The sequence below is a fragment of the Halictus rubicundus genome, chromosome 3 (genome assembly GCF_050948215.1).
Source record: "Halictus rubicundus isolate RS-2024b chromosome 3, iyHalRubi1_principal, whole genome shotgun sequence".
Lineage (NCBI taxonomy): Eukaryota > Metazoa > Arthropoda > Insecta > Hymenoptera > Halictidae > Halictus > Halictus rubicundus.
In genome coordinates, this window is record NC_135151.1 from 2,553,445 (window position 1) to 2,567,293 (window position 13,849).

General features: G+C 42.5%; 1 protein-coding gene across 1 annotated transcript in view; it reads left to right on the plus strand.

The window, feature by feature from the left end:
• The window catches only part of Bbg (PDZ domain-containing protein big bang), a 106,436-nt gene that overhangs the window by 68,558 nt on the left and 24,029 nt on the right, over positions 1–13,849 (plus strand). Inside the window, exon 6 of the mRNA XM_076784771.1 lies at positions 5,104–5,178. Coding sequence (XP_076640886.1) covers positions 5,104–5,178 — 75 coding nt within the window. The remainder of the gene's footprint in view (positions 1–5,103; positions 5,179–13,849) is intronic.

Consider the following 13,849-nt stretch of genomic DNA (forward strand, 5'->3'; position numbering starts at 1 on the left):
CTCGCCTGTCCTCTTCCTGTTCGCCATCCCTGCGACTGGTTCTATCATTCTCTCGTTCTAACCTAAGCCCTCTGCCGGTGGCTCTCTTTCTGGCTTCCTGCCTTCGGAACCCCGCTAATGTCAACTTCCCGGCCATGGTCCTTTCTACGGATGCTTCCCGGTCCCTCGAAAAAATCGCCGAATCACCTCGATCCTGCTTCATCCTTGCAAGCCAGAACGATCGCCAGAAGAGACCGAGAGACTATTTCTGAGATCAGAAAATTTGGAACGTAGAATGTTCCTTAGAAAACCGTGTAAATCGAAAACAAACTAAAATGCGCATAATTCAGTCATTTATTTCAACGTAAAATAAAACTAAATATATCTTCAAAAACATAAAAATAACGGTCTATTCGTAAAATGACAAAAATATAAAGGTATATGTATGTAATTCATTTTAAGTATAGAAACAAAAAATATAAATTAAAAAATTCAACAAAAAATTTCGTTACTGTTATCACTTTCGTAGACTAGTAAACTTTATACACGCTAGCAAGACGGCCGCTTCAGAATAAATGGAATCCAAAATAGAATGGAATTAAAAAATGACGAGAAATACAAGCGCCAATGTTGCCAAGCGAACGGAATTAAAAAATGACTGCAGAAATATAAAAGTGAAATTAATGCAGAAATATAGAAGTATAAAAGTGAAATCGTGTAAATAAGGTACTGTGTAAATCGGGGGATAGGTGTACTTAGAAATATTATCAGTACCATCGAGAACGATTTAAAGACATCCAGACGTTCAATTGCACTGATGCATTGAAATCTGACAATTTGAAACCTAGAGACGATGCATCGAAAGGTTCCCTTTTCCAATTTGACGAAAAATGACGCGAACTCACGGTTCTGACTCGATATTTTCCAAAATCGAGAAGTCGGATTCGATCGATCGAGGTGGCAATTTACTCGCAAGGTACTCCAACTCGGAGTACAGGTTCCCCAGAGAAAACCGCGCGCGTATCGATCGCGAAAAGAAGGATCGAATCGGCAAAGCGGGGAGAAACAGTCGTGGTTTTCGCCGATACGGTGGGAGGACGGTCGGCTGGCGCATTCTTCGGTCTCGGAACGCTTTCGCGTTCGCAAGCAGATTAAAGCGACCGATATCAGGGCCGCTTTACGAGTTCTTGCGGTGCGTCGTAAAGGCCCGGGACCGCGACGCGCACTTAAACGCGCGATGATCGACGCGAACGCGCAGCTTAATCGACCGTTAAAATTCCATGTCCGTTTCAATTTTACGGGCCGTTTAGTCGGGAACGACGAGCACCCGACAGGTATCCGCGCGAATTCGCCAAAGATCTGCGCGACTCGCGCCAAACCGCGGAAACGCGTCCCCGGAACTCTAGAGAGCTTCCATCATGGTTGATCATCTAACATATTCACAATCAATTTTCCGAATTGTATCGACACGGTCACATTGTACACATTGGACTCGGTCACAGTAACATTTTGAGTGCCACGCCCCCCCCCCCCCTCCCCCAAATATGGCATTATTGTATTGAACTGCGGAACAGGACGGCGGATTTGTATGAAAATAAAAATTGTCTGCATCAATTTTAAGATAATAGAGCTACATAGACGTTCACATATTTTCTGAATGATTTTAACCCTTAGCACTCGAATGGCGACTATAAGGCGTCACTAAAAATTGCTATTTCATTATTCAAAATATTTTTCACATTATTAAATTTGTTAGTATTTAATAAATTACTAAATATTTCAGTATGGTACGAGTAAATTCCACCATTTTCGTATGTACAATATGAAAAAAAATATATAGAAGGGAAATATTTTAGGTCGGAAGAAATGTTTCGTTTTAGAATTAAAATAACTAAGAGTGCAAAGGGTTAACCAGCTGAATATAATCTAACAACATTCTTAAATTCTTTGCTGTCTGTCTTATATCGCGCCAAGTCGTTTTTGTAGTAAATGCATAAAAATCCGCGGTCTAACGACGAAGTTGTCTCACGTCGTTTTAAAGTCTATTAAACAATACGAACACTAGAAGCAGTACCGACAGTCAAGGCAACTCATTTTAAATTTCTCGTAAAAATTGCAAGTGTGACAAGTGTGACTTGATACAATTTTTTGAACGATAAATAATTTTATTTGTATTTAAAAATATGTTTGTAAGCAATTCTTCATGATTGTTCTTCTATTAAGTGCAGCTTTATTCTAAGCATCGTTAGTCGTAAAAGCTATTTTCGCGTTCGGAGGCTCGAACAAGTAAAACACACCTGCGCCATTAAAACAGTATACACAATCTTCGCGCAGAAACAAACGATCGGCGCAATTCTACTATTTACAACAATTCTGATTATCGCGAGAGTAAAGCGAACTCGACAAAGGTAAATCCTGATTGGTCGAGAGCACGGAGAGCACCATCGATATCGTGCTCGAAAGGATCGTTGGGAAGAAGAATCCTTCATCTCGATCCTCGCGATCGGAAGATGGTCGATGATCGATCAGTCGCGCTGTAATTTCCAGCATCTATTTGCAGAGCACGGTCGCAAATTACAGCAATCAAAATCACTTTCCCCCCATCGGCGTCTGGGGGCCGTTCGCAAAACAAGGGAGGCCACCGTCGAGATTAATTAATATCGATCGGGGTTCAAAGGTTTGTTAGCGTTGCCGGGGGAGCACGCTCGACGTGCCGTGTCTCGAGATATGGATCTGGGCTGGGCAACGTTCATTAAGCGATCAAGGTCGCTGGCAACGAGACAGCGGAAAAGAGAAATAGAGAGAAACAGAGATAGCGAACGAGAAGAAGGTTGAGAGCTGGACAGAGAGCGAGACGGATAGAGAAAGACAACCATTGCTGTTCACTCTTCCGCGTGTTCTGCTGATTGCTGAATGAGTGCTATAGTGTCATGCCGCGGAAATGCGATCGTGGCAGGAAGCTTCGTCCTAAGACGAACAATTAAATCTGTGTTTTGTAGGATCTTCATGCGGTTCCCCACTTTCATAGTTGATTTTCGAAAAAATTGAACTCAGAGAAAAATCTCTTTTGCGGTTTTGAAGATTCGTTCTAAGGAAACTGAACTAAGAGTGTTTCAAAGATTAGCAGGTGCAATAAACGCGTAAAGATCTAATAGACTGACCTTCCGATAGGGAATGATTGAAGTTGTACAAAATCTAAATATTAGGGGTACCCATAAGTAATCAATTATTTGCAAAGTATTTGTTTTGCCTTTAGTTCTGTACCGATCGTTGAAGAGGAAACACGTATTCTTTCACAGTTTTCGGTAAAGCAGCCTGTCTTCAAAATATTCTAAAAAGTATAATTTTTTTACAACCCTGTAATAAAATGGCGGCATCCGTACCTTCCGAGGATCATATTCGTCATTGCATACTTTTTCATTTCCATGCGGGATTTAATGCAACGGTAACAACAAAGAAAAATTGCGATGTTTATGGAGATGTATTGAAGGTCAACAAGTGTCAACGTTGGTTCAAAAGGTTTGCTGCTGGTGATTATAATCTCTCTGACAGCCCTCGAAGTGGACGACCAGTTGGATTTGATAATGACACCCTAAAATCTCTAGTGGAAGCTGATCCAAATTAAGTGTACAAGAATTATCGAGAAGCCTTGAGTCCATATGGTCAACTATGCAAAGACACCTACACGAAATGGGAAAGGCGTATAGGCAAGGAATATGTGTACCGCGTCAATTATCATTGCTATCCAGATTTCGTAGAGATCCATTTCTTAGCAGAATCGTTATCGGAGATGAAAAATGGATTCTTTATGATAACATAAAGCGTTCCAAGGAATGGCTTTCTGCAAATCAAATCGCAATATCAACCCCTAAAGCTAGCTTATCACATAGAAAGATGTTACTGTGCATTTGGTGGGACTGTCGCGGCATAATTAACTTTGAGTTATGAAACCTGGAAAAACAGATATTGCTCAGTTGTATTGTCTGCAATTACAACGGCTGTATTCAGAACTATTGAAAAAGAGGGCATCTTTAGTCCACAGAAAAGGTGTAATACCGCAAATTGACAATGCCCGGCCCCATACAGCGAAACTCACTCAGGAAAAAATCAAAGAATTGCAATGGGAAGTTTTGCCTCAACCCCCGTACTCAACGGATATTGCTCCCTCTGACTATCATCTTTTCAGATCTGTGAAGCATTATTTAAGAAATGAAACATTCACTTCTGTAGAAGATGTAAGGAGGCACCTTGAGTCATATTTTGCTTCGCGAACCCTGGGTTTCTATAAGAGGGGTTTTGAAAATTTGAAATATGGCAAACTGTCATTGATACTGATGGAGATTATATAATAAATTAAGAAATAAAAACTTGAATTTATTACAAAGTTTGTTTTAGATTTCAAAATAATTGATTACTTATGGGCCCCCCTAATATAAATCGAATCTTGTCATTTCCACGAAGTTAAATCATTTTTGTATTCGCTTTTACTGCTCGGTAGGTTTACCATGAATTTTCTTCTCACTCGCCGATTTCCTTCTGAAATAATTGCATAGGATGGACGAAGAACGGAAGCGGTTTCCATAGTTGACTGTTTCGGGGATTCCTCGGATTGTTGAATGGACGGTGCCCTGGACGCGGAAACGAGCCGTGGTTGCAGGAGGAAGCGGAAAGCTGTTACACGCGGGTACACGCATATCTCACAAGCGCGTACACGACGCGTGTTCCCTTAGCTACCCTCCTCGTATCCGACGTTCCATAAGCGGCGGGTCAACTGGAGTCAACCGTGCAGCTGTGTCCACTAGCCAGCGGGCTATTACCTCGACTCATTATCACTGGGTTTCTCTCCTTTGTGCCGCGAGCCTGTTCCACGTTTCGCGACCGTCGCGCCGTATCCTCCGCGACCGTAATTTTTCTTAATTGAAACGTCAACCAGAAACGCGTCCTCTCTACGTACGTGTCACTCCGCTTGCGGGAAAATCGTGGAAAATTCATATTGAAAATCCAGCCGCTGCGCAGGCTGCACCGCCGGGGCTTCGCATCGATGACATCCGACGATGTCTTCCGATGTTTTAATTGCGTTCGTTCGGGTCTACTTTTATCTGAACTCGTCTGTTTTTGTTGCAGCGCGGAATGACGAGGTAGACGACGCCGAACCAGCCGAGAACAACGACGGAGCGGAGCCTGAACATCTCAACGCAGGTGAGCATGTTGCGAAAGAGTTCTTAAAGGTCGTGCAAAAATTGCTGGCTACCCAAGCCAGATTGGGTATCTATTGGCCCAATAGATTGTAAGCCAACTGATTATGGAAGAGCAAGCAAAAATTTCGGAACATAGTTTTTGTGTTGAAAGAGCATAATACGCTGGTTCGCAGCGAATCGCAGAACGCAGACGTCATTTCGCGGCAGATCGCGAAGCACACAAGGGGGAACGTTTAAGGCGAAGTGTTCGAGATCGTGGTTATCGAGTCGGGGGCAAACTCGCTGGTTCAAGGTGCCGGTCGGCCATAAATCGCCTGGTCTAAAACTTTCGAGGCACTCTCGCGCGGCATTCCGTTCTCGGAACCGCGTCCTCCTGCAAAGAAACCGATCGGAATGGATTTTTCCGGCGCGGGGCAAGCGAGAATGTCGGATCGGCGTGACCGGGAATCGCTTCGCCTCGCAACAATGCTGCTTCGAGATCTCCCTGGCCACTTACGACCATCCACAATCCTCCCCATAGAACATACCAACTGGTCAAAAGCCAAAAAGTTCCGAAAAACAACTACCGATAGACCGTCTTTGAACGTTAACCGTCAGAAACATCTTTTCGCACATTCGATATTTTTTCTCTTTTTTTTTTTGAGAGCTCATCAAGACTAATAGATATTGTACAATTGTATCAAATTATTTTGAAAATCCCATTTATTATTACTAGCCTGCAGATCTGTCTGCAAAAGAAAAATGTTTTACCTGAATTGCAACGAACTAAAGTGAAATAGAATTTTCTTTCTTATTATGTTTAACAGATTGAAAGTAATGTAATAGTATGTTTACATTTTTCTGATATTTTTGCTACTTAAAGTTACACCTACCAATTTTTCTCATATATCCATAAAATATAATTATTGCAATTAGACTGCGGTTTTTTATGCAAAATGAAAACTGTAAGACACAGGAGCATAGACATTTCATGGTTTTCTTTATAATTTTTTACTGAGTTGAAAATAATGCTATAGCAGTTTTACATTTTTCGAATGTTCCTATTGTTTCCCGTTTGATCTACCCTTTTCATGTCGTGAGCGCATAAAATTCGCAGTCTAGTTACAGCTATTTGTTCGCAATTTGCAGTGCATAGTACGTTTTAACACTAAACCTACCACGGCCAGTCAAATTGACCTTTTCAAACTACTGCGTACAATTTCATACATACAATATGATCACATCGCTATTTATCTTCACGACTTTTCTTTAAGTATGTGTACAGTGTATTTTTCAGTATATATTTCTCGTTTTATCTTCCTTTTTCCAAAAAATATTTGTAATCTGTCCTACGTACCGCGACCGGTCAATTTGACCGCACGAGATAACATGGTATTTAAATAGCTCTTCTATTTTAATAGCTCTTCTAAACCTAAACAATCGGTATAAAAGAAAGGCTATTCTCAATGTGGCATGGCCAACTCAAAACAAATAATATCTCATTCGCCTTATCGAATGAGACGCTATCAAGTTACGCACGTTTCATGGCAAATACATCCAAACCGTAATGGTGGACGACACAGTACAATTTTGTAAATCGAGGAGAGAGCATCGCAGTATTTTTTAGATAATTGAAATTATATAAAAATAAATTTGTATCGTCATTTTATGGAAGTTGTTAATCTACTGATTCATTCAGCAATAAATTCACTATTATCCTACGTTTAATTATATTAACAATAACTTTTTTTAAGGACCGGTCATTTTGACCGCGCACGGTAGGAATAGGTATACAAGAATGTGTGTTAATGTATGAATGATATTTCCGACGGCGCTCTTGTGTAGCATTGTTCAACAATTGTGTTAGATGTTGCGCTATTCATGCGTGAAAATGCAGATTTGTGCAGCTAGTCTCTTTCGGAAGAGCGTCCGATGCCCCCTCGTCCTTCGAGCGGAGCCGAGCAGAGCCGAGCGGTGAAAGTCCGCAAGAATTCGCCCTCGATCGTGTTGCGAACTTCACATTGAGATACTCGTGACGTGTCACGAACCCGTTCGGGACCGGTAATGAACGCCCCGGCTCTCCGTGTCGGCTCCGGGGACGAAAACGAACGGACAAGCTGCTGCGCCAGGCGTACTATCTTTCAGATGTCGGGAGTCACGATTCTCATTCCAGGCATATTTCTCCGGCGAGATCTCGTTCCGCGGGAACGCGAGAACATTTCCGCTCCGAACATTCAGAAAAATCATCCTTCCGCCACGACGATCCTGCAACCGGAAAACGGATACCGTTTCGAATCATACGAGCTAAATCGAGAGCCGATTTCATTTTGAACGGGGAGATTAAACATTTCAGTGGATCCGAGGCTCGGAGGTCGTTAACTCGTAATCGTCGGAAAAATCCTCTCCCGCTGACCGCTTTCGAGATTTCTCGATCTGTACCTAAATACAATTAGCATCGATTAGCTCTTCTACGCCATTAGGTAAATTACGAGAACGGGGGAAGTTTTTCAGTGGAAAAAGACGCTAACTGGTTTTTAACCTGCGGTCGTAAAGAAATCATTGCGTTTGCACGATTTTTCCGTGGGCTAACTAGTTTAGAGCTACTAGAAGAGCGTTTGGTTAGAATATTTGTACTTCTCGAATTAATTGCAGGAGGATCAAAAATAGTGTACAAAAATTGCTGCATTTTCCTAAGATTTCTCTATGTATAAATATAATTGGTTTCGATTTAGAGAAACGCTTCACGAAAATATATGTGATTATTAGACTGCGGATTTTACGCATTCGTGACAAAAATGAGTAGGTGCAATTTCAAAGAGTAGAAAGATTAAAAGGTACTTCATTTGTAGGTTATTGAAGTCGTTAGAGAAAGAATTTTCTGCTCCGGTTCTTGTTTCTTGCAATTGCTGCAGAGGGCAGACTTTTATTTCGATCATCGTGAAAACTCGGTCCCAAAAGCATTTCTTTACGTTAATACGCTTAGGAGCTTGTTTCTCGCGTGAGCACAAATAAAATTGAATTCTGTAGACAAGAAGCTCCATTTCGTGGATCTCCCGACCACCCAACAGTAAGTAGGCTTCCACCATCTTGCCGGCGGGTTTCGCAAAGTTATCTAACTCGTACGCGGATTAGTCAGAACAATATCTGCACCGAAGAAGTGCAAACATTCGAAATAGCGTTGACATAATCTTCCTATGACCCTCTTAGTGTCTTCGTCTGGCCTTTATCCACTCCGGTTATGCAATCCGAAGAACTTCTGTCGGGCACGGCGTCATTCCAGCTTGATAGTTCTCGTTGCTCGTTAGGTGCTTCGTCACGTGAGTTTACTTATTTAACGTGGTGTCTTCGTTCGTGTCTTTTTTCCCCGCCGCTTTGTCGACGATTCGGCGTATTTTCGCTTCGTTTGTTATCAGCTGAAGAAAATGGCCGATAAAGTTGGCGATTTACTAAATAAAATCGTTGGCCGACACCGTCAGCAGTGATGTCATCGATCGAGATCGTCATCGGAGTATCGGCTGAGGTGACGGTGGGTGGCAATGCAAATATACGGTTCTCGAAAGTTGACAGTGCGTGCTGGCACACGTTTGCCTCAAACGATTAACTCGGATGTTCGATTAAAAAGTAGTCTTCCATTTCCGCGTTTGTAAATCTAATTAGAGATGTGAGGTAATTGTGAGTTGGAAGTTCTTTCCTTCTTGTTTGCGATATTAAGCCATTATTTGCTGACAAGCGAGTTACATAGGCGAAGTTTTCCAACTCACGCAAATTATTAACTCGATAAGTGCCACGTCGCATCGTTCATATATGGGCGACACCAATGTTGGACCAGGTTCGAAACTTATTTTTCGAATGTGTCATATTCGAATAAATCAGATTCTAGTAAATTACATTGATTTTCAACGCTGTATATTTTTAATGCTCGATGCTTTGCTTATTTATATTATATTTTACATTGAAAGAAAGAGATTTTAAAGGAATCACAGAGTCAAACACAAAAACAAATACGAGTGGATTTCACATTTGAAGAGAAGGACTTTAACAGAATCGACGCAGTAAACTCGCCGAAGAAGAAGCAAATGCTCAACCAGAAAACGCTCCAGTGTCGAAGGTTGATGGAAAGCTTCGATTTTCCAAGAAATCTAAGTATTTCCTTCGTTCCGCGGATCTGCGAAGAGTGCCTTAGACGAGGAAGGCGTCTTGTCGCGCATCGGGGCGGATAAAAACCGCGCTTGTCTCCACGCGACCGGCCGTCGAACCTCTCGAGGAATCGATATCGGGACGCGTTTGCCCGCGTACCATATTATTTCCAGCGGCGCTTCTTTTCTCGAGGGAGCCCACGGCGGACGCGGAGTCTCTCGTAAAAACATTAATTGGATAAGATTCTCGAGGTGTGATTCGCTTCCTACTGGTTTCCGCGAGCCGCTCCCACGAGGGATCGAGCGGAGTCGAGCGGGAGCAGCGGACTCATCGTCATCGGCGTCCCGAGGCACGTACGACGCGCGCCGACGTTCAATGCCAATGTTTCCGCATTCTGGAATCTTATTTCTGACTGCGAAATATTCGCCTAGCCGCCTCGCCGACCGAGCATCTGGCAAAAATTACCGATAACTCTGCACGTTGATCGTTTCAAACTTCCCGCTCTGCGGCGCTATAGATCTGCGTGGTTTGCTCCTCCTTTGGCGGTCCATTTGAATCTCAAAGCGGTGAAAAAAAAACGGAAGCACCATAATCATTAGACTGCAGATTAAAATTAAAATTGTCTGCATTAATCGCAAGAAATAGGAGTTGCATAAACATTTATTCCTCGTGATAATTTGATTAAGGCGTAGACGATATAATAATTTTGTTAAAATCATCTGATATTGACACTGTTTTATGTTTCGCCTACTAATTTTAATAATTTTGATAAGTAAAAGTCCTACTATAAATTGTCTTTTTCCTCCGCGATATTGTTGATCCATTGAAATAGGCCGGTCGGCGTTGTTCTACGAAACGATGAATGTTCTTGAGATTTTCTAGGATCGAACCTGAATATTACACTTGATCCCATCGCTATCGACTCGATCCGCGTTACTGACGTCTGGCAGGCGATTCCCGGCGCGAGGATCGATTAGCATAGGTCGGGTGTCGAAACCGGGACCGATTCGGTGATGAATCGGAAAGGTTGATTCCGTGGCAGTGTTCTAGGCTGCCGCCGTTACTCGCCGTTTCTGCATATAGAACCGACTCCGTCGAACCGAGCGATCGTTCTGTTCCCACATTATTTCCTTTCCTCGGCGAGAGCGCGTTGACACGCGGGTTAGAGTGGCAACAAGTTGACCTTTCTAGAGGCGCGATATTTTTGGGCCGAGGGACGCGCCTCCTCTTCAAACGAATCCATTTCCTGGCCGCTCTGGACGACAACGGAAGCTCCACCGGCGGACGTGCGCTCTCGGCACCGGCCGTAAATCAACAAACAAGCTCACGATAAAGTTCAACACCGGTAAAAGTATCCGCGAAACGAGGCGCTCTGGGTTCAAACGCTCTGACCAAAGAGAAAGAGGGAGAGAGAGAGAGAGAGAGAGAGAGAGAGAGAGAGAGAGAGACCGTAGTAGCGCGTTCATGCTCTTGGCGAAAGCACGGTTCAACGAGGTCATCGTCAGGCCCCGCACGCGAACTTTTTCAGAGATAACGTGCCCCAATCAGCCGTGGAGAGTTTCGATGATTTGCGACGACCCCAACCGTCTGCACGCAACTGCTGATCAAGAGCCTCGGGATCTCGTTCTGAACGCGATGATTGGATAACCGGGACTCCGAGATCGAAATAAATATCTCTTAACCCTGCACTGTATGACTTTCTTCAGGGCTACGATGATTAGAACGAGAATCGTCTTCGACCTTTCAAATGGTGGACGCTTAGCCGTCGAGGAAATTTAGGAATACGAAGGATCAGTATTTCAAGGTTTATGAGGGAGGATTCCTAAGGGCGACAATGTCGAGGAAATTTAAGAATACAAAGTAGCACGATACAAGAGACCTTGGGAAAACAAAAGACATCTAGTTCAAGAGCTATAGTAGAATTACAAAGGACGACAATGTCAACAAAAGTCAGGAATACAGGGGGCAACTGTGTCGAAAATTTAGTAATACAAAGGATCAGCGTTCGAAGGACTATGAGATTGCTAAGGGCAGCAATGTCAAGAGAATTTCGGAATACAAAGAGTACCAACATTTAGGAATACCAAGGTGGACGAGAATTCCCAGGGCAATTAGCAACACAAAGGTCATACTACCAGAGACCTCAGGCATACAAAGGGCACCCATTTCGACAGCCATAGTCAAATTGCCATAGTCAAATTGTCACCAATAGTGAACATAACGAACATTATATTTTGATATTTTGAACAAAAATAAAAAATATTTGGCTCCGCAAAGGGCCGAGTATTTCCATGACGTCAGAGCCGAAATCGTATAGACAATCCTCGAATAATTGGAAATCGCTGTTCGGTCGGTTTTGGCGTGTTCCACGTTGGTAAAGATCAGCGATAGGGAGCATTATCTGATAAGATACTCGCGGGTAGGCTCGCGGAGTTCCTGATTGCCGGCTAAAACCTTCTAAAGAGGAAAGGTAAATGCACGGTTCCGCTGCGGAGAAGAAATCCGCGAAATCGTTCCGTTTCGCGGAAACTGCTCGTAAACGGAGACGGGGTTCCATTGGCGAAGAAACTTGCTCGTCCGAGGCCGGCAGGCGCTATAAAATTAAACGCACTAAGGAAATCCTCCCGGATGATCTACGGCCGGACAACAGGCGGAAGTTGAACGTGACGGATGGTCGTTCGAGCCGGATCAGGCTGAGAGCGATTTCCGACCACGAATCCCGGTGTTTTAGGATGCTTTTGCTATTCGTTGTACAGTATATGCGAGATAACTCGGGGAAAGGCGGTTAGGCAGAACTGACAATGGCTAGTCGAGTGTTGCAAGTATGGGCTATAAAGTTTAAACGAGTTAGATTGCTTAGAAGTAGGGTAGTATAGGCTGAAAGTTCGAAAAAGAGTGATGTCAAGAGAAATCTTTAGAAACGTACTTTCAGAGCTGATCTGGCTTGCAAATAATGGGACGGAAAATCTGTGGGCAGACTAAACGAAGATTGAAAGCGGGCAAAAGCTGAAACAGAATCGTTTCATTAGTTTCATAAAAATAAAGAGAATGTATTTATGCAGAATAAATTTCTTGTGATTGCAGTTTTACGATCTTGAGAATGTTAAATTAACTAGTTCAGAGCTGTTTAATCCAGTGTGAGAAACGTAGGAAGGCTTTCTAGAATAAGAGTTGCACTAGGTATACCAAAAGTTAGATTAATGTAGTTGTAATAGTCCGTGGGTACTTTGAGAAGGTGGTCCGTCAGATGGTATTTCAGGGTAAGCATTCGCCAGTCACGGTACGCGAAGGGAGATGGGTTACCGTGCATTTTTCTAGTCAACAAATCATTCCGAACTGATTGTCTCTGCTCTACAACTTCTCTACATTGTCGGTGGGGATTCTTTTCGGATTCTCAAGATCAACTGATGTCTACATCTCAAGGTGGGTTGTCCTTACGAAGGTCATTCCAAGGTCGTTGGGAATAAAAAAAGAGCTGAGGATTTCTTTGGAAATTCCATAGAAGCCTCTCAATCTCCTATAGGTGTCAATTAAGTACAGTCAAATCTGTTTTTGTGCGATCCTTTTCTATGCGATTTTCTTTTTGTGCGATTTTTTTTTATGCGATATATGAATGCCAACGGTGTTGGCATTATAACACCCTTGTAATGTTCTCAGCACAAGAAGATGTCGTTTTGAACTACGACGAGTAGCATTGAATTATCTGCATTTTGACAATTTCTCCACGTTTAAAATGGGAAATTAAATTTTTTTTTAATGTTTCCACGTATAATTTAATTATTTATTTTACTTGTAAAGCACTTTCTCGCTATTTCGTAAATCTTTGACATATTTTTAAAGTGAGACTTTCTTTTATGCGGTCCCTCTCCACAGCATAAAAAAATTTTCTTTAATATGTTGTAAAAAATTATTTGTTATAGCTATTTATGAAGTTTCTGAATATTTTTCTTTTTTTTTTTTGTGCGGTCCCTATCTACGGCACAAAAACAGGTTTGACTGTATGCAAAAGGGGACACAATTCTCTGAGAATTCTTGCGAAAATGTTAAGGGTTGTCGGAGAGCCCTTTTATGTCATTAAATTGGTCAAAAGTTACAATTCTACCCCTCATATCCCAAGGGAAATGAAATTGCAAAAGACGGACAAAGTGTGTCTCCAAATAGCGGATATGTCTAATAAGAATAATGTAGTACATAGTGGGTTGTATCATTCTAAGAATACATACAAAGGGCAACGATGTCAAAGGGATTTAGGAATACAAAGGACGACAAATTCTAAAGAGTTTACAGGATTGCAAAGTGCAATACACAAAGCTATAAAGGAAGGAATACAAGGAACAATATTATGAACATACCAAGAATCCCGGAGAATTACAAAGGGCCACGATTGCAAGACCTCTGCTCATAAAACAGAGGTAAGAGCCACCATAAAGAACGGACAATTCAGTTACACGGTAAACATCCACATTATCGCACAACGGAATATATTTCTTGGGTTCTCCAAAAAACTGGACTGCGTTCTAACGCCTCGCGGTGAGCACAGGTGCAAAACCCTGGAC